General features: G+C 41.5%; 1 protein-coding gene across 1 annotated transcript in view; it reads left to right on the top strand.

Moving 5' to 3' along the window:
* LOC127570580 (G patch domain-containing protein 8) overlaps nt 1–24,626 on the top strand; it is a 554,058-nt gene that overhangs the window by 16,858 nt on the left and 512,574 nt on the right. The window contains exon 2 of the mRNA XM_052016258.1: nt 3,688–3,760. Within this exon, the coding sequence (XP_051872218.1) occupies nt 3,688–3,760 (73 nt within the window). The remainder of the gene's footprint in view (nt 1–3,687; nt 3,761–24,626) is intronic.

Below are 24,626 nucleotides of genomic sequence, written 5' to 3'. Positions count from 1 at the left end.
ATGAGATTATCTTAATTATGTTCAATAAGATGAATACACATAATCAGGTTGTGCCTCAGCGTTTCGAATCTTTTCTTGTAAACCTCTCCATTTATCACCATGTGAAAAGCTGTTAATTTAGGACAACTGGCCATAAAAAAAAGATTGTGATAAATGCATAACCTTTAGTTAGTAGCAGTACCTGGGTATGCCTGTGCGTTAATGGTTCCTTCCTCCTTGACTTGTTCTGTGGTCTGCTGTTATAAGTGAAAGGTGCTGAACTTTACTATTTAACTTTATAGATGTCTTATTTGTTTATTTTTAAGCTTTTGACATATCTCTTTAATCTTTTAGTACATGTTGGTAGTTAGTCTAAATCAGAGTTAAGATAGATTTGGTTTATTTTTAGGTTATATTTACTTGCATTTGTAGTACTGTGTATAAAATAAATGCAGTAAAAAGCAGTTCTAAAAAAATAATCAGGTTTTAATTATGTCTTGATACCATGTAGGTGGCAAATATACTTGCCAAAGTTTGGAAAGCCTGTTATTCAGTTGTTATGTAAATTTTCCTTTCAGTGGTGCTGTTTATATTCATAGAGAAAATTTCATCCATTTTGTCAGGATGAAAAATAGATGACATATGCTCAAAACATATATAGATTTTTGAAAACTTTTTTCAAGAAATGTGTTGCTTGAGGAACTCAGCGGGTTGGGCAGCATCTGGAGGGGGAAATGGACAGTCGACGTTTCTGGTCGAGACCCTTCATCTGGGTCCAGATGAACCGTCTTGACTTGAAATGTTGACTGTCCATTTCCCTCTACAGATGCTGCCTGACCTGCTGAGTTCCTCCAGCAGCTCGTTCTTTGCTCCTGATTCCATGCAGTCTCTTGTGTCTCCCTTGATGAATGTCGGTGAGAGCTGTTGCCACTGAGAAGGAGTTCAGTCTCCACTTGACACCAATGGGTGAGGACTGCAGAAAGGTGAACAGCAATGTGAACTTATGGTGATATTATAGGAGACTCCATGGTTAAGGGGACCAGTGCATCGCTTAAATCATGGTGCAGGAGGAAAGAGTTCAGATTTTCCGGGCATTGGGATCAGTTTGGGAGGTGCACTGGTGTATCAAGGAGGGTTTAACTTAAATTGGCTGGGGGTTACATCTCTCTCCACAGATGTTGCCTGACCTGCTGAATATTTACAGCATTCTCTTTTATTTCAGATTTCCCATAGCTGCAGTGTTCTGTATCTCAGAGTTCCAACAATGTTTTGTTTTCCTTCTGTTTTTCATCTCCTATATACATTTCATCAAATTAACAAGCCTTCACCACCCACTCTCAAGTTGGTACTACCATCATTTGCATCATTCAGACTCTTTTGGCCTCCACCCTATCAGACATTCCCTTTGTACTATCCATGTTTTTCCACTTCCCTGCCACTTAAAACATGCTTGTTTTCTAACGTTTGAATAGTTTAGCTAAAAGGTCATTAATTCAATGAGTTTCTCTTTCCACAGATGCTGCCTGACTTGCAAAGCATTTTCTGTTTTTATTTCAGATTTTTAGCATCAGCAGTTTTTTTGCTTTTCAAAAGCATGTGGGATCTTGGACAATAAATAGAGGGATTTATAAATAGAAGTTATGCTGAACTTTTAAAGCTCTGGTTAGGCCAGAATTAGAATGCTCAGTTCTGGTCATGACATTTCACCATCTCACCAAATCTCACTAGGACAACTGTGGAATTTAAATTTGGTTAATAATCTGGCATTAAAATAAAGCTAGTCAGTGGTAATTAAACCAACAAAACTACTAGATTGTTTTTGAAATCAATCTGGTTCCATAATGTTCTGAATGGGAGGAAATCTGTCATCCTTACCTGCTCTGCCCTTTATGTGATTCCAGGCCCACTTATGTGGTTGATCCTTATAATGCTCTGTGAAATTTGGAAGTTTTAGAAGTTTTAGAACATTATAGCAGAGTACAGGCCCTTTGGTCCATGATGCTGTGCTGACCTTTTAGCCTACTCTAAGATCAGTCTAACCATTCCCTCCCACATACCCCTCCATTTTTCTATCATCCATGTGCCTAACTGTCTCTTAAATGCCCTTAATGTATCTGCCTCTACCAGCACCCCTGATAGCACATTCCACGCACTCACCACTCTCTGTGTAAAAAAAAAAAACTTACCTCTGATATCCCCCCCTGTACTTTCCTCCAATCACCTTAAAATTATGCCCCTTTGTGTTAGCCATTTCTGCTCTGGGAAAAAGTCTCTGGTTGTCCACTCAATCTATGCCTCTTGTACACCTCTATCAGGTCACTTCTCATCCTCCTTTGCTCCAAAGAGAAAAGTCCTAGCTCGCTCAACCTATCCTCAAAAGACATGCTCTCCAATCCAGGTAGCATCCTGGTAAATCTCGTCTGCATCCTTTCTAAAGCTTCCACATCCTTCCTATAGTGAAGCGACCAGAACTGAACACAATATTCTAAGTGTGGTCTAACCAGGGTTCTACAGAGCTGCAACATTACCTCGCGGCTCTTTAAGTCAGTCCCCTGACTAATGAAGGCCAACACGCCATATGCCTTCTTAACCCAAATAGCCTAGCAACTCACTCCATTCAAGGGCAATTAGGGATGGGCAATAAATGCTGAACTTGCCCAGCTCTCAAAAATCAAATAAATATGCTGATGGTACAAGGAATAGGGGGTTTAAGGTTTTTTTTTGAAAGAGATACAGGGGAGATATAAAGAGGAACTCTATATGGCAATGAGCAGTAGTTCTTGAAATGAAAAAATTCTGAAGCTGAAATATATGTTCTACCACCATCAAAGTGTATGCACCATATGAAAGTGGTGGAAGTTGCATAAGCAGGAAGGAAATAAATTTGCAGGCTGTCTGGGACAGAAGTGGGAATGGGACTGGCTGGATTGCTCTATAGAGAGCCAACAGAACTCGATGGCTGAATGGCTTCCTTTTGTGCTATTATGGCTCACTGGGTATAACAGTACAAGTAGCCTGCTGCATTACCTCAGCTCAGCTAATAAAGTCATCTCCCCACCCAGGACAAGTCTACTTTCCTGTGGATTTTTAGTTCTCCCATTCTCCTGCCTCAGAATGAGCCTCAAACTTGCAAAGGACTTGAGGATGAACCCTCAGGCTAAGGTGTGACGTAGCAGCTGGTTTGTTAGAAATCCAACAACAAAATCTATTTTCTTTGATTTTGCACAAAAATTCCATGTCTATTGTGTGAATGGCTTGGAAGAAATTTTGACCAGCTTTGTGGAATGAATCAGTTCATTACAAAATGTCTTAATTTATTTCAGATGCAAGAGAATATGATTTGCTCTATACACGTGTATGTCATGTTACAAGAATGCAAATTTGGGCTACATTACAACCTTAAGAAGCTGAGTGCCATTTAGCATAATCAGGACACTTGTGCCTTGATACCCCTCACTGCTAATCTAAATATATTTTTCAATTATCTAGCTTGCACTAAATAATTCAGTCTTTTCTAGCATGGGAGTGTGGTTTTCAGATGGTTAAATTGAAGGTATGTTGGGAAACTTGGCACAGTTGGCTGAGTTATTTTCAAGGCATTTTTGCCAGTTTGCCATTGGAATCTCACTTTTCACATTGCAACTGTTCACAAGGTGTGAAAATGTTCCACTGCTAGGAGCAAAAAAAAATCTCTATTCTGTTTCACAGGATCTCATTGGATGTGATTTGCTGCAGAATCATGGATGGAAGCATGGTAACAGCCTTGGAGAAACTCTGCAGGGTATGTGTTTATGTTCTAACAGTTTCAGAAATGTCATGTTTCTGTGTTTTGAGATTTGAAGCTGAATGATAATATTACTGCTGTACACTAGAGGCCTCTTCATTCCTAGTTGGTCAGTTAGGAAAAACAACCTCTGCTCTCTTTCACTTGTTTGATCACATTTATCTGTACAAAAAGAATAGAAGATTACTAGTTATTTTCCTATGACCTTGCATACAGGAAGAATTCAAAGTGCAGATTTTGGGTGACATATACTCGGATGAAAGCAAGAAAAGAGAGGGGAAGGCAAAAGAAAGAGGAGGAGAGACTAAAGAGGTAGTGGAGGAGGGGAAGTGAGAGCTAATGGGGGTTGAGGAAGTAAAGGAGGCAGAAGGAAGTTGAAGAAAGGGGTTGTTGGGAAAATATGGAGCAGTTATAGGAGACAGCAGAAATTGTGGGAAGTACTTCGGGTTATGGAGAGGCAACAAGAAGAAACATCTGTGTTGATAATAGTTCTGATTTAAAAGTTTATCCATGACTCAGGAACATTGTCACAATTTTTAATAGGTGTGTTATAAATATGTAATATTGCTAGCTTATTTGTGATTCATGATATTTAAACATATACTAGATATCGTTGAACTAACTAAGTCAGTGTTATTGTTGCTGGTGACTGAATATTTTTGTGGCATGCTTTTCTGATTTTAGCATTAATTAAATTGATATATAGGTAAATTGGTTTATTATTGTCACATGTACCAAGGTACAGTGAAAAACTTTGTTTTGCATGCCATCCATACAGATCATTTCATTATGACAATGCATTGAGGTAGTACAAACGAAAACAATAACACAATGCAGAATAAAATGTTACAGTTATGGAGAAAGTGCAGAGCAGCCAGACAGTAGGGATGTGTGGTATCAGCTGAGCACAAAATAAAATTCTTCATGCTCTACCTGACTCCAGTCTTGGAAGTTGTCCTCTCTGTTAATTAGTAATATCTCCATTTCCTATCCAACTTGTTCCTGTGGTTTTTGAGTGAATTGGAAATGTATTTGAATTGTGGACAGTGTAATATGAAAGAGAAACTAGAGTGTGACCATCGACTCTAATTTCACATAAGATCCATCCAACCATTGTTATCATTTTTAAGCTCCAGAATGCTCTCCTTTGAAACAGGCAGAATCTGTTGGCAAATGTTAGTTTTATATGCATGGTATCACAGTGGAAATGTGAACTAGGTTACTGAACTCCAGACTTGGATTCAGTATTAAAGTGGAATGTTTTCTGAGTTAGATTAGATATGGGGTGGGGAGCCTCTGGTGAGTTAAGTGCACTAAAAATGAAAGCATGTTGACAACCTGCAACTAACCGATTAACTGCCTTATTTAACCTGAGTGAAACGTGCTGTGTACAGGAAACTCCCGGGGGGTGGTGGGGGGGTTGGTAAAGAATGATAGGATTGAACTGAGTTAATAGAGATTTATGCAGGGAAATCCTGTTGGACTAATTTGCTGTAGTCTTCGAGGATGTGACTGGTGGAAAAGATAAGAGGGTACCATTGGATATAATATATTTGAATTTCTGGAAGGCTTTTGATAAAGTCCCACACAAGAAGTATTAAAGTACATGGAATTCAGGGTAATGTACTGGCATGAATGGTTATCAGGTAGAAAGTGGCAGGCTGTCACTACTGGGTTACCAAAGGAATCACAGTTTGGGGCCCAGCTATTCACAGTCTATATCAATGAATTGGCTAAGGGGAACAATTGTCGTAATTCCAAGTTTGCTAACAATACTAAACTAGAGGGGATTGTGAGTACAGAGGAGGATGTAAATAGTTTTCATGGGGATATGGACAAGCCGAGTGAGTGGGCGAGAACACAGATGATGAAATATAATGTGGAAAAAAAGTTAGGTTATCCACTTAGATGCATAAAACAGAAAAGCAGATTATTTGTTAAATGGTGAGAGATTGGTTAGTGTTGATGTTCAATTTATCTGCGAACACTTGTTCACAAGTCACTGAAGGTCAACTTGCAAGTGCAGCAGGTGATTACGAAGAAAAATGGTAATCTGTGTTAAAACAGCATTTGATTATAGGAGTAAGGAAGTATTGGCCTTGGTGAGAGACAGCACCTGGAGTAAAGCATGCAGTTTTGGTGTCCTTACCTGAGAAAGGTTGTACTTGCCATAGAGGGAATGCAGCAAAGATCTGCTAACCTTGTTCCAGGGACATATTGAGTAAACTGAGACTGTAATCTCCAGAGTTTAGAATAATAAGAGATCTTATCAGAACATAAAATTCTTAGTGTTTGACAGGCTAGGTGCAGGGAAGATGTTTCCTTAACTGAGGAGTCTAGGACCAAGGGGCACAGATTGAGAATAAGTATGATAATTAGAACTAAGATGAGGGAAATTTTTTCACTCAGGTGGTGCCAAATCATTGAAATTCTCTACCCTGGATGGCTGTAAAATCTCTGTCATGTTCATTCATTACAGAGATTGAACGGTTTTTGGGGATTAAGGGAATCAAGGGATATAGGGACAGCGCTGGAAAATGGTGCTGTGTCATGATCGTGATGAATAGTGGACAGGCTCAAAGGACAATATGGCTTTCTCCTACTATTTCTTATGTTCAATCCATAATTTATTTTTATGTTCTAAGGTGTGATTTCACTCATCTCATTAATATGATGATAAACCGATGTTTATGTATTATGACATTTAACTCTTAAGATTTCTCACACTTGTGTGGGATCTTTGGTACCTGAGCTAGGTTCTCCTATTGCATTTTCAGCCTGCATCCTGTGATGCAATTTAAAAATAAGCCACATTTTTGAGTTATAGAATGAACACCAGGAAAATGAAATGCAAAATATTATCACTTTACTTTTGCTTGCCCTGCCGTCCTCTCTTTTTCTGTTATTTCTCCCTCATACTTGTATTCATTTGATTTTATTATAACCCAAATTTACTGTATACTGATCAAAAGTTGAGACTGGGCTGAGAAAAAAATGATCAAAATTTCTGCCTGATCAAGAACAAATATCATATTCTATTCATTTAAAACTGTTTTTCCCTTAGCATCATTCTTGTTCAGTCTATCTCACCTTCTTTGTCTCAAAGATCCTTTTGTCACTCCCTTTTACTCGCCTTTTCTACTTTGTTCAGAAATTTCAGCTTACTCCAAACAAAATTTTTTTCCAGCTTACATCCTAACTTTCACACTTTTTTTAAACTGTATTGAGTGAATAACTCAGACCATTAAGAAAATCTCCCGCAAAATTGACAAAAAAGTCAATAAGAACAGAAGAGTTCTCTGTGGGTGAACTGAGTAAGATTTATTTGTAATAAAAATCTCAGCAAGTAGTGAAATGGAATTTTATGGTATTTCCCAAGATTGAGGCCGAAATATAAAACTGATTTAGTAACACATTTGATAAATTGCTCTACTAATGGTAATATTGCTTCATAAACTCCGTAAAATTAATGAGTTTTGTTCGCCATATGCAAAACTTCTTGTTGTGAAATTTCTGTTGGCTGATGTTATGACAGTTCCCTAATTCTTCTTAGGACAGTAAAGGTGAACTCTGTATTTTGAATGCATCATTTTGATTTCGGAATGAGTCTTTGAAAAGTCTCATCACCTTTATAAGTTATAGCTTTGTTTGAGGTTGTTGTTAATTTGTCATGTTCCCACTCCCACTCTGCCGTCTCTGTCTTTGGCTTCCTGTATTGTTCCGATAAGGTCCAATATAAGCTTGAGGAAGAGCATCACATCTAGGCATATTGCAGCCTTCAGGTCTCAGTTTTGAATTTAGTCTTTAGATGAGGTAGCTTTCACAAGAAAATGGGATTGGGGTAGGCCGCAAGCCTGCCCCGCTATTCAATGTGATCATGGCTGATATATACTGGCCTCAACTCCTCTCCTGTGTCAGTTTCTCATAACCCTCAATTCCTTGGTATCAAAGAGGCTGGTGAATATTTGGAATGAGCTGTGAGAGGAGGTAGTGGAGAGAGATACTATTACAATGTTTAAAATGCATTTGGAAAGATGCTTGGATAGGAAAGGTGTAGAGGGATATGGGCCTCATGAGCAAATGGGATTACCGTAGAGAAGTATCACAGTCAACATGAATAAGATAGGCCATAAGGGCCCATTTCTGTACTGCATGTTTCTCTGATTCTTTGATTCTATTGTTCAGACCAGGCACGTTACAGTCGTTCGGACTCATCATTGCATTCAACAATTTCAGAACATCTGTCTTTCTAACGTGTGTCAGACTGGACAGTTCTGATGAAAGGTCATGTCCATAATGTCAACTCACTTTTTCTCTTTCACAGCTGCTGTCTGATTTCCGAGTATTACCGGCACCGTTGTTTAATTCGGATTTCCAGCAATTGCAGTGTTTTATATCTCATATTTCCTGCACAATTTATCTTTCCTTTCCACTCTATCCTCATTCATTTCTTTCTAATTACATCTGCTCTGCAATTTGTACCTCTTCACCACTCTCTCTTGACCAGCACTAACATCATGCGCATCATTCTCTCTTTCATGGGCTCCATTCTATCACAGACATTCCCTTATTCTCGTCACACCTCCCCTTTCTCTGTAACTGAAACTTGCTTGTTTTCTGATTTTTCCTAGTTCTGGTGAAAACTTGTTCACCTGAAATGTTAACTCTTTTTTTCTCTCAATTGATACTGCCTGTCTGGTTGACCATTTCCAGCCTTGTCTGTTAGTATTTCACATTTCCAGCATCTGCAGTTCATTGTTTTTGGATTTGAGGCAATTTGTTTATTCCTTGTGCATATAGGAAAATGTTAGCATTGCCAAGTGTTTCTAATTATACAAACTAAATCTTGCCTTTTGTACAACTGCCTCTGGAAAGCAAGCGGATATTTGTATAAATTAATGCTGCAAGTTTATTTTTTCTTTCATTGTAAATGCATAGATTATTTGGAGCTTGTCATGTTAGAATTCATCAGATCACTGAACCAGTTCCAATACCATTCAGAATGTGAAACTCCATTATTCTGCACTGCAAGGTCCAATACTGGGAAATATTTTATCCCTTATTCATTGAGAAAATAATTCATGGCATTTGCGTAGTTTTAATTCATGAGTCAATGGCTGGTAGAATAACAATATACTCATTAGTGCTACATTTTAATGTGAGAAATCAGCAGAAAGTATTTTCATAGAATCATAGAACATTTAAAATAGAGTCCATTCACCCAAGTACATCTGTGATGATTGAAAACGAGCTCTCCAGTCTAATCACACCCTCCGGCAGTAGGTCAACAGACTCACAAGTCACAACTCTTTAAGTACACATCTAAGAACTCTTTAAATGAGATAAAGGTTTCTGCCTCTATCACCCTTTCACTGACTGAATTGCAGACCTTCTATGTGATTTTTTCTTTCCCTATATCTCCCCTCTGATCCTTCTGCCAGTTAATTTAGATCTATGTTCATGGTTTTGACCTCTCTGCTAAGGGAAATAGAGATTTGCTATTATTCTTGTTCCCTCCTAATTTTATCCATTTCAGTTAATGTTCTGCCATTCATCTTTGTTCCAAGGAGAACAACCGCAGCCTATCCAATAGAGTCATAGTGTCATAGAGTCATATGGCACTGAAACATTGCCCTTTGGCCCAACTGGACTATGTCGAACAAGATTTCCATCTAAGCTAGTCCCATTTAGCCATATCCATCTAAACCTTCCCTATCCATGTGCCTGTCCAAGTGTCTTTTAAATGATGTTAATGTACCTGCCTCAACCACTTCCTCTGGCAGCTCGTTCCATATACGGATCAACCTCTGGGTGAAAAGGTTGCCCCTCAGGTCTCTGTTAAATCTTTCTCCTCTCACTCTAACCCTATGTCCCCTAGTTCTTGATTCCCCAACCTTGGGGGGAAAAAGACTGTGTGCATTCACTCTGTCTATGCCCGTTATAATCTTATACACCTCTATAAGATCACTTCTCATTCTTCTATGCTCCAACGAATAAAGTGCTAGCCTGCTCAACCTCTCTCTATAACTCAGTCCCTCAAGTCCTGGCAACATCCTCGTAAATCTTTTCTGCACTTTCTCCAGTTAAATGACATCTTTTCTATAGCAGGGTGATCAAAACTGAACACAATATTCCAAATGCGGCCTCACCAACACCTTGTGCAACTGCAACCCGATACATAGAATGGTACAGCACAGGACAGGCCCTTAAACCCACAATGTTATGCCGAACTAATTAAACCAATGACTCCTAATTAATCTAATCCCTCTTCCCTGCACATTGACCATATCCCTCCCTTCTCTGCATGTTCATGTGCATATCTAAGAGTCTCTTAAATGCTCCTCTGCTTCTACCACCACCCCTTGCAGTGCATTCCAGGCTCCTACATGTGACAATAATTTACCAATTACTCAGTGCCCTGACTGATGAAGGCCAGCATGCCAAAAGCCTTCTTCAACACCTTGTCTAACTGGGGTGCCACTTTCAGGGAATGTTTTCTCATAGCTACAGTTTTCCTTGCAACGTACTTGTAAATCTCATTTGCACCCTCTAGTGTAGTTGCATCAGTCCTGATGCAGGGTTTTTGCAGTTCTCAGAGGTTTGCCTGCAAATTTGCTGTTCTATCTTCCTTAAACTATCTGGAGGTCCGCAGCACACTTCCAACAATGCCATTGCTCTGATTTTGTTCTTCAGTTCAACCCATAAGGCATCATTTAATGATCCTTCTAACATATCATTCATTGTCACAGTTATTATTGTATCTTTAAGCAATATTGCTGTCCCAAATCTTTTTCATCTCCTCTCTATCTAGTCTGAATACCAGGAATGTTAATCTTCCAGTCCTGCCCCTTTTTAAGAAATGTTTCTGTAATAGCTGTAACATCATACTTCCATGTACCTACCAGTGACCTCATCTGCCTTATTCACTATACACCTTGAATTTAGATAAATACGATTAAGCACACCATATTCATTTCTTTTCTATTTGTTTTCTAATCTTTGTTTTTCCTGCCTTTCAATAGTGTTTTTCTGATACAATAACCCAGAATTTTTTAAACTTTATTTATAGTAGTCACTAATAAAGACTGATATTCAATCAGGAGACTGATATTATACATTTAAAATAACATTACTTATCTTTTCTCTTAGTAGCTATAGAATTTATTATTTTTTAATTGAAGTCTCACCTGGATTGAGATGTAGCAGCATTCACATGGGAGGTTGAGTTTTTCCTGCCTGCTCAGAAGAGCAGTTTGAAGTTGCAAGCTGTGGTAAGAAAGGGTAGCATGACTAAGTGTCATGGGCTATTTTAATAGCTCTGCTTCAGTCAACTAAGCAGGATTAAAATGCTATTAATATTTCATTTTGAGCACAGAAATCCAACTTTGTATGCACCTGAGAATTTTAAAGCTCTTTACTTCTGAGGGTATAAAAAAAACTGCAGACATTCTGGGAACAATTTTCTTTTTTAGCCACCAGATGGCCAACTAGGAACACAGACCATGTCTGTGGGGATAAGTGACTCTCGTGGTTAGAAATGAATGTAAAAGTACATAAGCAGTGCAGCCCAGTGCCCATCCCCATTTCATGCTTGGGCACAGGGGAGCAATATTTTGCCACAAATAACATGCCATAGTCATTCAAAAACCATGAAGGGTAGTTTGGATGACATGAGAGGAGCACACACTTCGCTGAACATTCTCCCACCATAAACAGTAATCGATCAATATTGGGGGCAGATTTGCTCTCCAGTGGTTGGTGAGTGATGTGGGCAGTCACCATGTATCTTTGATGACCTGTAGGACATTGTGCCTTTGGTGGTTTGCATCTGAGCAGGGATCAATAAAGATGAATGATTCAAAGGGAAGTGGATGACATTGGGGCCATCAATGAAGATTCCAGAGGTTGCCACCCTGCCTTAATTCCCAACAGTGGATTAGTTAGGGAGATGGAGTTTAATATTGGAGCAGGCCTGTAGCTGTGTTTGATGCTCACTAATGTGTATTTTCTCCTTAGGGTATTGCAATGATGGTGCCACTCATGCTTTGAGAGCTGGTTATTGCCACTGCTATGTGCCCAGCAGCCAATGTGTCTGAGTGCCTCATATACACAGATCATGCTATAAATTCCTCAAGCACACAATGCACACATGGTGATGCCAAATGCTATTAGTGATTGGTGTTCAGGTTTAAATAAAATTGTGGAGGGCAGAGAATTGTTGCTCTGTGCCGAAGAATTTCTAGCCAATGTTTATGAACCTGGATACCCTGGAAACATTCTTTATAGGCACTAGTGAGAAGTAGACTCCAAATTTTAGTTAACCATGTTACCATTCATACTTTCAGACAGACTGAGCTTTCCCTTGTTTTTTCCTCTCCAAGCTTGTAAACAAAGTTTTTGGTGTCTAATCATTTGAAAATTGTATCTAGTCAAGTTGGGTATCATGCTTGGAACCTCTGCTTTGCTTCACCAAATCATGATTATGTAGAAAACATTGGACTTTTGCTTTAAGGTCCTGATTTGGTTTTATTACTCCAGGGCATGCGCAAGGCCCAATGATTTTCAGCTGCTTTATGCATGACCTTCTTCCTATCAGTGGTCAGAAGCCAGGAATTCTGCTGATCATTGTACAATATTCAATTTTATTCACAGTTCCTCAGAAAATGAAGCAGTGTGTGCCTGCATGCAGCAAGACCAAGACATGCATGAATACTAATAACATTTGTGCTATACAAAAGCCTGGTAATGACCAGCTCCATCAAGAGGAATTTAACCATGTTTGCCTGACATTTAATAGCATTGCTGAATTCCAGCCCTTTCTTCGTTCTCTCCCCTCCACTAATATCAACATCCTGGGGTTCATCACGACTTGTTAGGGATGAACGTTAAATTCTGCAACAACACCTGACTACTCTATCTCAAATCTGTCATGGTCCACAGTTTCATTTTATTCTCCATCGCATTTGGTGCTGCAATAGGTGACTTTTCTTCTTCCTTTCTGACCTCAAAGATCACATATTTCAACAGTTGTTGGATTCCAGTACCTCCCCTTTCCTTTCATCTGTTCACTTTTCTCTGACCTCGTCTCTCCCCACAGTTCAACCCTCGCTATGTTTTCACTATTCCTTCTGGTCTTCTCCTCTCTGATCCTGAACGATCAGTTCTCAGAAGAGATCTCAGTTTTGTCCCCTATGTCTCCAACTTAATGAATTCTGAGCCTGACATGAAATTGAACTCTTCTTCTGCCACCTCTTGGCCTATTGCTTTGGCCAGGAATCTTCATCCCTTACTGTGGACCTTTCTCCTATCTCCAGATTCCCAATCCACCAGGACCTCTCCCTATGTTCTCTTACCTTCTCCTAATCTATTAAATGCTTACTACTCATGCGACATGGATCAGCTTGATATTTCCACTCCTTTCACTCACTCTAACTTACCTCCTTCTGAACTTGCACCACTCTACTCACTCAGAACCAATCCTGACATTATCATCAAACCTGCAGAAAGGCCAGACATCAGCTCTTTGATACATCCTCATACCTTCCTCTGGACCACGACCCCACTATTGAACATCAGGTCATTGTCTCCCGCACTTCTTTGGGAGATCTTCCCTCCACAGCTTCCAAACTGGTAGGGCTCCAACCCCACACTTTTACCTTCTCAAGATCCACAAGCAAGAATGTCTGGGCAGACATTGAACAACTTCTCCTTCAACTCTGTTCACTTTGTCCAGATCAAAGGTATAACTTTGGGCACTTGGAAGACTCCAGCTACACCTGACTATTTGTTGCATAGGTGGAACAGTCATTCCAGTCCTCCTCCATCCCTTCCTCCAACTTTCTCTTCAGTACATCAAAGACTATACTGGTGCTTCTTTCTGCACTCATGCGGAACTCAAAAATTTAATTGCTTTTGCCATCAATTTCCACTCTGCTCTCATCTTCACATGGGTCATCTCTGACAACTCCTCTTCTCCCTTTCTGAATCTCTCTATTTTCATCCCTGGAGATAGGTTAGCCACAGGCATGTATTACAAGCCCACAAAATCCCATAGCAAGCTTGACCATATCTCTGCCCTTATCCTGTCTCCTCCTGAACGTAGCAAAAACAGAGTTCCCCTGGTGCTTACTCACCACCCTAACAACCTCTGCACTTAATGGATAATTCTTTGCGATTTCTGGTAGCTCCAACAAGATTCCACAACTGGATGCATATTCCCTTCCCATACCCTTTTTGGCTGGGATTGCTTTCTGCACGACTCCTTGGTCTGCTCTTCCATCCCCACCAACCATTCTCCATCTTATGGTATTTCCGCAGGAGATGTAACACCTGTATTTTCACCTTTTGCCTTTTAGCCACCCTAAGGACCCATTTATTCCAGGTAAACCAGTGAATCACTTGCAGTTCTTCTAGGTATTAGTTTATTATTGTCACATGTACCAAGATACAGTGAAAAGCTTTTGTTTTGCATGCCATCCAGACAGATCATACCATACATAAGTACATCGAGGTAGTAAAAAGAAAACCGATTGCGGAATATAGTGCTACAGTTACAGAGAAAGTGCAGTGCAGGTAGACAAATAAAGTGCAAAGTCTATGATGAGGTAGATTGGGGAACCAAGTTCAAGTGTTCATCTTTTAGCGTATGAGAGGTTCATTCAAGGATCTGATAACAGTAGGACGGAAACTGCCCTTGAGTCTGGTGGTTCATGCCCTCACACTTTTGTATCTTCTGCCAGACGGGAAGGGGAGAAGAGAAAATGACTGGGATGGGAGGAGTCTTTGATTATGTTAGCTGTTTTCCTGAGGCTCTAATCTAGTGTACTGCATTTAGTGTTCACAATGTGCTCACCTCCACACTGGAGAATCCAAATGCAAATTGGTTGATTGCTTTGCAGAGCATTTGCGCTCGGTCTGTAGGAGTGACCCTGAGCTTCCAGTTGCCTGTCACTTTAATTCATCATCCCACTCCTAGTCTGACCTTTTCTGTCTGTGGCCCCCTGCAGTGTTACATTGAGGCCCATTGCAAACTTGAGGAGCAACACCTCATCTTCTGTCTGGGTCTGTGCAGTCTACCATACTTAATATCGAATTCTCCAACTTTAGATGATTCATTCTTTCCCTCCTGCTGTATTAGAAGCCGCCATTTCTCTCTGTCATCAGATTTCTTATTCTGTGTCCCACAGCCTCACCATTTCAAGCACATTACACAGGCAAGGATGCTTAATGTGCCAAACTAACACATTTTCTCTTTTTCCCAGTTCTGACAAAGGGCCTAGGCCTAGAGTGTTAATTGATTCTCCTTCCACAGATGCTGCCTGGCATGATCAGTGTTTCCAGCATTTCTGTTAGTGTTTCAGATTTCCAGCACCTGCAGTTTTTTGAATTCCTTTTGGTATTAAGTACTGGCCTTGCCATAGATTCCCCTATCACATAAATGAAACAATTAAAATAAAAACATATCTGTAGTATTCATGTATTATCTGTTTCACTTGTCAACATAGATTCTTTACCCAGGTCTAAATTTTTTTCCTGTGGTCATAAACACTTTTTTTTGTAACACAACAATGACAAACATTTTGCATTAATGCAGGCTTTAAAAAAAACGGACAATTTACCTTGATGCTAAGCTGTTGAACTGAATTTGCATCTTATGATTTTCTCATTTAGTATTTATTGATGCAGGTGATTACAACTCTTGTGTAAATGGACTTGCTGCACTTACAGCATTTAGAAGACGAGCCAAAGATGCACCACAACAAACTGAAGGAGCAGATTGCAAGTATTTAACTATTTGATGTACTAAAGCTATCATTTAGCTGTAGCAGATGAGTCATGAGTTTTGGCATCTTAAGACCATAAGACAAAGGAGCAGAAGTCAGCCATTCGGCCCATCGAGTCTGCTCCACCATTCTATCATGAGCTGATCCATTCTCCCATTTAGCCCCACTCCCCCACCTTCTCACCATAACCTTTGATGCCCTGGCTACTCAGATACCTATCAGCCTCTGCCTTAAATACACCCAATGACTTTGCCTCCACAGCCACCCACGGCAACAAATTCCACAGATTCACCACTCTCTGGCTAAAGGAATTTCTCCACATCTCTGTTCTGAATGGGCACCCTTCAATCCTGAAGTTGTGCCCTCTTGTACTAGACTCCCCTACCATGGGAAACAACTTTGCCACATCTACTCTGTCCAGGCCTTTTAACATTCGAAATGTTTCTATGAGGTCCCCCCTCATTCTTCTGAACTCCGAAGAGTACAGCCCAAGAGCCGTCAAATGTTCCTCATATGTTAAGCCTCTCATTCCTGGAATCATTCTAGTGAATCTTCTCTGAACCCTCTTCAACGTCAGCATATCCTTTCTTAAATAAGGAGCCCAAAACTGCACACAGTACTCCAAGTGAGGTCTTACCAATGCCTCATAGAGCCTCAACATCACATCCCTGCTCTTATATTCTGTTCCTCTAGAAATGAATGCCAACATTGCATTCGCCTTCTTCACCACCAACTCTGCCTGGAGATTAACTTTTAGGGTATCCTGCATGAGGACTCCCAAGACCCTTTGCGTCTCTGAATTTTGAATTTTCTCCCCATTTAAATAATAGTCTGCCCTCTATTTCTACCAAAGTGCATGACCATACACTTTCCAACATTGTATTTCATTTGCCACTTCTTTGCCCATTCTCCTAGTCTATCCAAGTCTCTCGGCAGACTCTCCATTTCCTCAACATTACCCACCCCTCCACCTATCTTTGTATCGTCAGCAAACTTAGTCACAAAGCCATTTATTCCATAATCCAAATCGTTGATATACAATGTAAAAAGAAGCAGCCCCAACACGGACCTCTGCAGAACACCACTGGTAACCGGCAGCCAACCAGAATGGGATCCCTTTATTCGCACTCTCTGTTTCTTGCCACTGGCCAATGCTCTATCCATGCTCGTAACTTTCCTGTAATTCCATGGGCTCTTGTTTTGTTTAGCAGCCTCATGTGCCGCACTTTGTCAAAGGCCTTCTGAAAATCCAAACACACAACATCCACTGCATCTCCTTTGTCTAGCCTGCTTGTAATTTCCTCAAAAAATTGCAATAGGTTTGTCAGGCATGATTTTCTTTTAAGGAAACCATGCTGAGTTCGGCCTATCTTGTCATGTGCCTCCAGGTACTCCGTAACCTTGACAATCGACTCCAACAACTTCCCAACCACTGATGTCAGGCTAACAGGTCTATAATTTCCTTTTTGCTGCCTCTTCTTAAATAGCGGAGTGACATTTGCAATTTTCCAGTCCTCCAGAACCATGCCAGAATCTATTGATTCTTGAAAGATCATTACTAAAGCCTCTGCAATCTCTACAGCTAATTCCTTCAGAATATGAGGGTGCATTCCATCTGGTCTGGGAGATTTATCTACCCTTAGACCATTCAGCTTCCTGAGTACCTTCTCTGTTGTAATTGTGACTGCACACACTTCTCTTCCCTGGCATCCTTGAGTGTCCGGTATACTGCTGATGTTTTCCTCAGTGAAGACTGATGCAAAATACCCATTCAGTTCCTCTGCCATCTCCTTGTCTCCCATTACAATTTCTCCAGCGTCGTTTTCTATCAGTCCTATATCTAGTCTCACCTGTCTTTTACTCTTTATATACTTGAAAAAGCTTTTAGTATCCTCTTTGATATTATTTGCTAGCTTCCTTTCATAGTTCATTTTTTCCTTCCTAATGACCTTCTTAGTTGCCTTTTGTAAGTTTTTAAAAGCTTCCCAATCCTTTATCTTCCCACTAATTTTTACTTCCCTCTTTTATGCCCTCTCCTTTGCTTTTACTTTGGCTTCGACTTCTCTTGTCAGCCACAGTTGTGTCCTTTTTCCATTCGAAAATTTCTTCTTTTTTGGAATATATCTGTCTTGCACTTTCCTCACTTTTTGCAGAAACTCCAGCCATTTCTGCTCTGCCGTCCTTCCCGCTAGTGTCCCTTTCCAGTCAACTTTGGCCAGTTCCTCTCTCATGCCACTGTAATTTCCTTTACTCCCCTGAAATATCGACACATCGGATTTCGGCTTCTCCTTCTCAAATTTCAAAGTGAACTCAATCACGTAGTGATCACTGCCTCCGAAGGGTTACTTCACCTTAAGCTCTCTAATCATCTCTGGTTCATTACACAATACCCAATCCAGTACAGCTGATCCCCTAGTGGGCTCAACAACAAGCTGTTCTAAAAAGCCATCTTGTAGACATTCTACAAATTCTCTCTCTTGAGATCTAGTACCAACCTGATTTTCCCAATTCACTTGCATGTTAAAATCCCCCACGATTATCATAACATTGCCCTTCTGACAAGCCTTTTCTATTTCCTGTCGTAATTTGTAGTCCACATCACGGCAGCTGTTTGGAGGCCTGTATATACTGTAACTGCCGTCACGGTCCTTTTACCCTTGTGATTTCTTAACTCAACTCATAAAGATTCTACACCTTCCGATCCTATGTCACCTCTTTCTAATGATTTAATATTATTTCTTACCAGCAAAGCCACGCCACCCCCTCTGCCTACCTGCTTATCCTTCCGATACACCGTGTATCCTTGGATGTTCAGCTCCCAAAGACATCCATCCTTTAGCCATGTCTCAGTGATGGCCACAACATCATACCTGCCAATCTGTAGCTGTATTTCAAGATCATCCACCTTATTTCTTATTCTGCGTGCATTTAAGTATAACACTTTAAGTTCAGTATTTGGTACCTTTTGCTTTATTGCACCGCAACTCATCCCACTGGTTGCAAATTTGCCCCATCACCTGCCTGTCCTTCCTGTCCTCTTTACTGCATGCTATCTGTGATTTATTACTGTTTTCCCCTTCCTCAGCCCTATCACTCTGGTTCCCATCCCCCTGCCAAATTAGTTTAAACCCTCCCTAACAGCTCTATTAAACCTGCCCGCTAGGATATTGGTCCCCTTCAGGTTCAGGTGTAACCTGTCCTTTTTGTACAGGTCATACTTACCCCAGAAGAGATCCCAATGATCCAAGAATCTGAAGCCCTGCCCCCTGCACCAGTCTCTCAGCCACGCATTCATCTGCCTGATCCTGCTATTCTTGCCCTTGCTAGCACGTGGCACAGGCAGCAATCCTGAGATTACTACCCTGGAGGTCCTGCTTCTCAGCTTCCTTCCTAACTCCCTGTATTCTCTCTTCAGGACCTCCTCCCTATATCTACCTATGTCATTGGTACCAACATGTACCAAGACTTCTGGCTGCTCGCCCTCTCCCTTCAGAATACTCTGGACCCGATCCAAGACATCCCGTACCCTGGCACCGGGGAGGCAACACACCATGCGGGTGTCTCTATCAGGCCCACAAAATCTCCTGTCCGTTCCCCTCACCATGTAATCCCCTATGACTACCTCCTTCCCTTCTGTGCAACAGAGCCAGGCTCAGCACCAGAGATCCGGTCACCGTGGCCGTCCTCTGTCAGGTCATCCCCCTCAACGACATCCAAAACGATATACTCATTGCTGAGGGGCACAGCCACAGGGGTGATCTCCACTATCTGGGCATTTTCCTTCCCTCTCCTGACAGTCACCCAGTTATCTGACTTCTGTAGCCTAGGGATGACTACCTCCCTGCAGCTCCTGTGTATCATCTCCTCACTTTCCATGACAAGCCGTAGGTCATCAAGCTGCAGCTCCAGTTCCCTAATGTGGTCTCTAAGGAGCTGCATCTCGGTGCACCTGGCGCAGATGTGGCCATTGGGGAGGCTGGAAGTCTCCCAGGATTCCTACATCTGATACCCTGAACAAAGCACTAACCCTGCAGACATGCCATCTAATTCTACAAAGAATGTAACAAGGGAAAAGAAGTCAAGTTACCCACTTACCTTGTCTCTAGCCTGTTCTCGCCGAAGCCTGTTGAGCCAAAGCCTTACTACTCTGACTTGGACCACTCCGACAATGGCTGCTCTGCTTTACACAACCTCCTTTTTATTGGCCCTTCTTAATTCTGCAAGAAAAAAAAGCCCGCGAAAACAGACGGAACACACGAGCTTTTTTAATCAGTTAGCCCATACCTGTGAGGGACCTGCTGCTCCTCTGTCTCTCTGGGCTGATTCTGGGTGGAATGGACTGTGGCTTCTGAAGAAAGCAAGATTTTAGAAGGAGGTGGAAAAGAATTGCCCACAATTCTGTAGCACTCTTGATTACTGCAGATGGAAATTGAGCAAATGGAGGAAAGAACATGGTGTGACAAAGTATCTCACATGCTATGTGAAGGAAGCTGTCAGTGGGACTGATTAGTGTCCTTTCCATACACACAACTGAGGGCTAGTGTTTGCAAATATTCAATGAAGTAATGAGGGTAAGCAAGTCAACAGACTGGTAATGTTCCTTTTCATTTTTCACACTATTGTGACTGTTTATGCTCAAACCTTAATGGGTGCGTGGATTGGCCTTTACATGATCTATGGTAAAGGCATTCACTAATGTTGCATTTTACAAAATCCACTGTCAATGTCTCTACTGGAAAATACTTGCATACAGATGAATTTAAAGACTTTTCTCTCCCTTAATACACAGAAAGCTTCACGCTCTCACCACCATAGGGAGAGTTTAAACTAGTTTGGCAGGGGGATGGGAACCCGCGTGAAAGATCAGAGACTGGTGCATTTAGTGTACAAGTAGATGCAGTGTGCAGAAAGACTGTGAGGAATGATAGGCAGTTGAAAGGGCAACACTGCAGTCATTGGATGGGCTGAAGTGTGTCTACTTTAATGCGCGAAATATCAGAAACAAAGGTGATTAACTGGAGCATGGATAAGTACATGGAACTATGACGTTGTGGCCATTACAGAGACTTGGCTGTTATAAGGTCAGGAATGGCTACTGGATATTCCAGGGTTTAGATGTTTCAAAAGGGACAGGGACGGAGGTAAAAGAGGTGGGGGAGTGTCTTTGCTGATCAGGGGCAGTATCACAGCTGTGGAAAGGGCGGACGTCCTGGAGGGATTGTCTACTGAGTCAGTGTGGGTGGAAGTCAGAAACAGGAAGGGAGCGATCACTCTATTGGGAGTATCCTACACACACTCCCCCCACCCCCCCCCCCCCCCCCCCCCCCCAACCGATAGCAGCAGAGACACTGAGGAGAAGATTGGGAGGCAGATTTTGGAAAAGTGCAAAAATAACAGGGTTGTTATCATGGGTGATTTGATTTCAACTTCCCTAATATTGATTGGCACCTCCTTAGTGTAAAGGGGATAGATGGGGCAGAATTTGTTAGGTGTGTCCAGGAAGGATTCCTGACACAGCATGTGGATGGGCCGACCAGAGGAGAGGCCATGCTGGACCTGGTACTAGGCAATGAGCCTGATCAAGTTTCAGATCTCGGTAGGAGAGCATTTTGGAGACAGTGACCATAACTCCTTGACCTTTACCATAGCCTTGGAGAGGGATAGGAGCAGACAATATGGGAAAGTATTTAATTGGGGGATGGGGGGAATTATGCTATTAGGTAGGAACTTGGGAGCGTAAATTGGGAGCAGATGTTCTTGGGGAAGTGCACAATGGAAATGTCGAGGTTGTTCAGGGAATACTGCATGGGGGTTCTAGATAAGTTTGTCCCATTGAGGCAGGGTAAGGATGGTGGAGTAAAGGAACCATGGTTGACAAGAGACGTAGAATATCTTGTCAAGAGGAAGAAAGACGCTTACTTAGGGTTTAGAAAGCAAAGATCAGATAGGGCTCTGGAGAGTTACAAGGCAGCCAAGAGGAAGCTTAAGAATGGACTTAGGAGAGCTAGAAGGGGGCATGAGAAGGCTTTGGCGAGTAGGATTAAGGAAAACCCCAAAGCATTTTACAGGTATGTGAAGAATAGAAGGATGACTAGAGTGAGGGTAGGACCGATCAGGGATAAAAGAGGAAACAGGTGCCTGGAGTTGGAAGAGGTAGGGGAGGTCCTTAATGAATACTTTGCTTCAGTAAGTGAGAGAGACCTTGACGTTTGTGAGGTTGGTGTACAACAGGCTGATACACCAGGGCATGTCGATGTGAGGAAAGAGGATGTGCTGGAACTTTTGAAAAACATTAGGATAGATAAGTCACCGGTGCCAGATGGGTTATATCCAAGATTATTAAGGGATGTGAGGGAAGAGATTGCTGCACCTTTGGCAATGACCTTTGCATCCTCACTGGCCACAGGAGTAGTGCCAGATGATTGGAGGGTGGTAAATGTTGTTCCTTTGTTCAAGAAAGGGAGGAGGGATAACCCTGGGAATTACAGTCCAGTGAGTCTTACTTCAGTGGTGGGGAAATTAATGGAGAGAGTTCCTAGAGACAGGATTTATTTGCATTTGGAGAAGCATTGGCTGATTAGAGACAGTCAGCATGGCTTTGTGAGGGGCAGGTTGTGCCTCACGCACCTGATTGAATTCTTTGAGGATACGACAAAGCACGTTGATGAAGGTAGAGCAGTGGATGTGGTGTACACGGACTTTAGTAAGGTGTTTGAAAAGGTTCCTCATGGAAGGCTCATTCAGAAAGTCAGGAGGCATGGGATCCAGGGAAACTTGGCAGTGTGGATTCAGAATTGGCTTGCCCATGGAAGACAGAGGGTGGTTGTAGACAGAGCATATTCTGACTGGAGGTCGCTGACCAGTGGTGTTCCGCAGGGATCTGTTCTGAGACCCCTGCTCTTTGTGGTTTTTATATATGACTTGGATGAGGATGTGGAAGGGTGGGTTGGTAAGTTTGCAAATGACACAAAGGTTAGTGGTGTTGTGGATAGTGTAGAAGGTTGCTGTAGGTTACAACAGGACATTGATAGGATGTAGAGGTAGGCTGAGAAGTGGCAGATGGAGTTCAACCCGGAAAAGTATGAAGTGATACACTTTGGAAGATCGAATTTGAAGAAAGAATACAAAGTTAATGGCAGGACTCTTAGTAGTGTGGAGGAACAGAGGGATCTTAGGGTCCACGTCCATAGATCCCTCAAAGTTGTTGCGCAGGTTGATAGGATTGTTAAGAAGGCATATGGTGTGTTGGCCTTCATTAGTCGAGGTATTGAGTTCAAGGGCCGGTCTATAGAACTCTGGTTAGACCATACTTAGAATATTGTGTTCAGTTCTGGTCACCTCATTATAGGAAGGATGTGGAAGCTTTAGAGAGGGTGCAGAGGAGATTTACCAGGATGCTGCCTGGATTGGAGAGCATGTCTTATGAGGATAGGTTGAGTGAGCTAGGGTTTTTCTCTTTGGAGCGAAGGAGGATGAGAGGGGACTTGATAGAGGTGTACAAGATGGTAAGAGGCATACAGCGAGTGGACAGTCAGAGACTTTTTCCCAGGCTGAAAATGGCTAACACGAGGGGCATAATTTTGATTGAAGGAAGGTGTAGGGGATATCAGAGCTAAGTTTTTTTACACAGAGAGTGGTGGGTGCATGGAACGCACTGCTGGCAGAGGTGCTGGACGCAGATTCATAAGGGACATTTAAGAGGCTTGTAGTTAGCCACATGAATGATAGAAAAATGGAGGGCTATGTGGGAGGGAAGGGTTAGATAGATCTTCGAGCAGGATAAAATGTTGGCACAACATCGTGGGACGAAGGGCCTGTACTGTGCTGTAATGTTCTATGTTCTATCTTTCTCAGTGATTGTTTAAGGCAGAACTGGAATCTCGGCATACTGGTTGACTTTAAGATGAGCTTATAATCTTTTATCTTCTCTAAGTCTACCTACTTTCTTCATATTATTGCTTTTGCAGCTTCATCCCAGCCTATCAGTTGCTGAAAACCTCATCCATGTTTTAGTTTGATCAAATTAGTACTCCATGCTCAGTAATTTTGAGATACTCCAGAACTTAGCTGTCCTTATCCTAATGAGAGTCAAGTCACATTCACTCAACACCACTGTGCCCACTGACATAATCTACACTGGAGAGTTGGCTGACGTGGATTGGGAAATTGGGTCAAAGGCAATGATAGTAAAAAGGTTTAACAAGTATTTAATAATTATCATCAAAAATACTCACCATTGTGAAGTAAGGATACAAAGGAAATGGGATCCATGTTGCTAACTTAAGAAGATGAGAATGATACTACATTGAAAAAGGTTTATGATCCTGCAAAAAACCAATGGTAGATTTCAGGATGAGGAGAATTTTAGAAACCAGCAAGGCTTACTAAAAAGTATGCTGAAGAGGAGAAAAATAGAATATGAGAGCGAACTAGCATGGGATATAAAATCAGATATTAAGAACTTGTAGAGGTTCTTAAAAGAAGGAGAAAATATCGAAAGAACATGTTGGCTCTTTAGAAGCTGAGAGGGAGGGACAAGGAGAAAGCAGACACTAAATATTCTTTCGTCTGTCTTCATAATGGATACCATATACCAGAAATAATATAAAGTCAGGAGGCAAAGGAGAGAGAGGAACTGTCATTTTTACTAGAAAATGAATATTAAGCAAGCTAATGGGAATAAAGTCTGTCATGCTCCTTAGATGCTGAAGGCCTGCATCATAGAATTCTAAAGGAAGTAGCATAGAGATGATGGATGCATTGGTTTTGCTCTCCTGAAATTCTCTAGACTCTGGCAGAATCGCAGTGGATTGGAAAGTTGCAAATGTTCAAAAGGAAGGGAGAGAGATAGCACAGGGGAAAGGGAAGAGCAGGCCAGTTAGCCTAGAATCTGTCTTTCGCTATAAACTGCAATCCACTATGAAGGAAGTGAAAATGGAGCAGTTAAAAAGTAGCATGGTTAGGCAGATGCAAAGATGACTGGGAAAATAAGTTGTGAGAAAGACACAGGGTCTGCAAAAGGGCATAAAGAGGCTTAACCAGTGGGCAACATTATGGATGATGTTCACCAGGATGCTGCC

Source organism: Pristis pectinata, chromosome 5 (genome assembly GCF_009764475.1).
Source record: "Pristis pectinata isolate sPriPec2 chromosome 5, sPriPec2.1.pri, whole genome shotgun sequence".
Taxonomy (NCBI): domain Eukaryota; kingdom Metazoa; phylum Chordata; class Chondrichthyes; order Rhinopristiformes; family Pristidae; genus Pristis; species Pristis pectinata.
The sequence above is the reverse complement of the archived record's forward strand: the minus strand, read 5'-3'. Positions and strand labels throughout refer to the sequence as shown.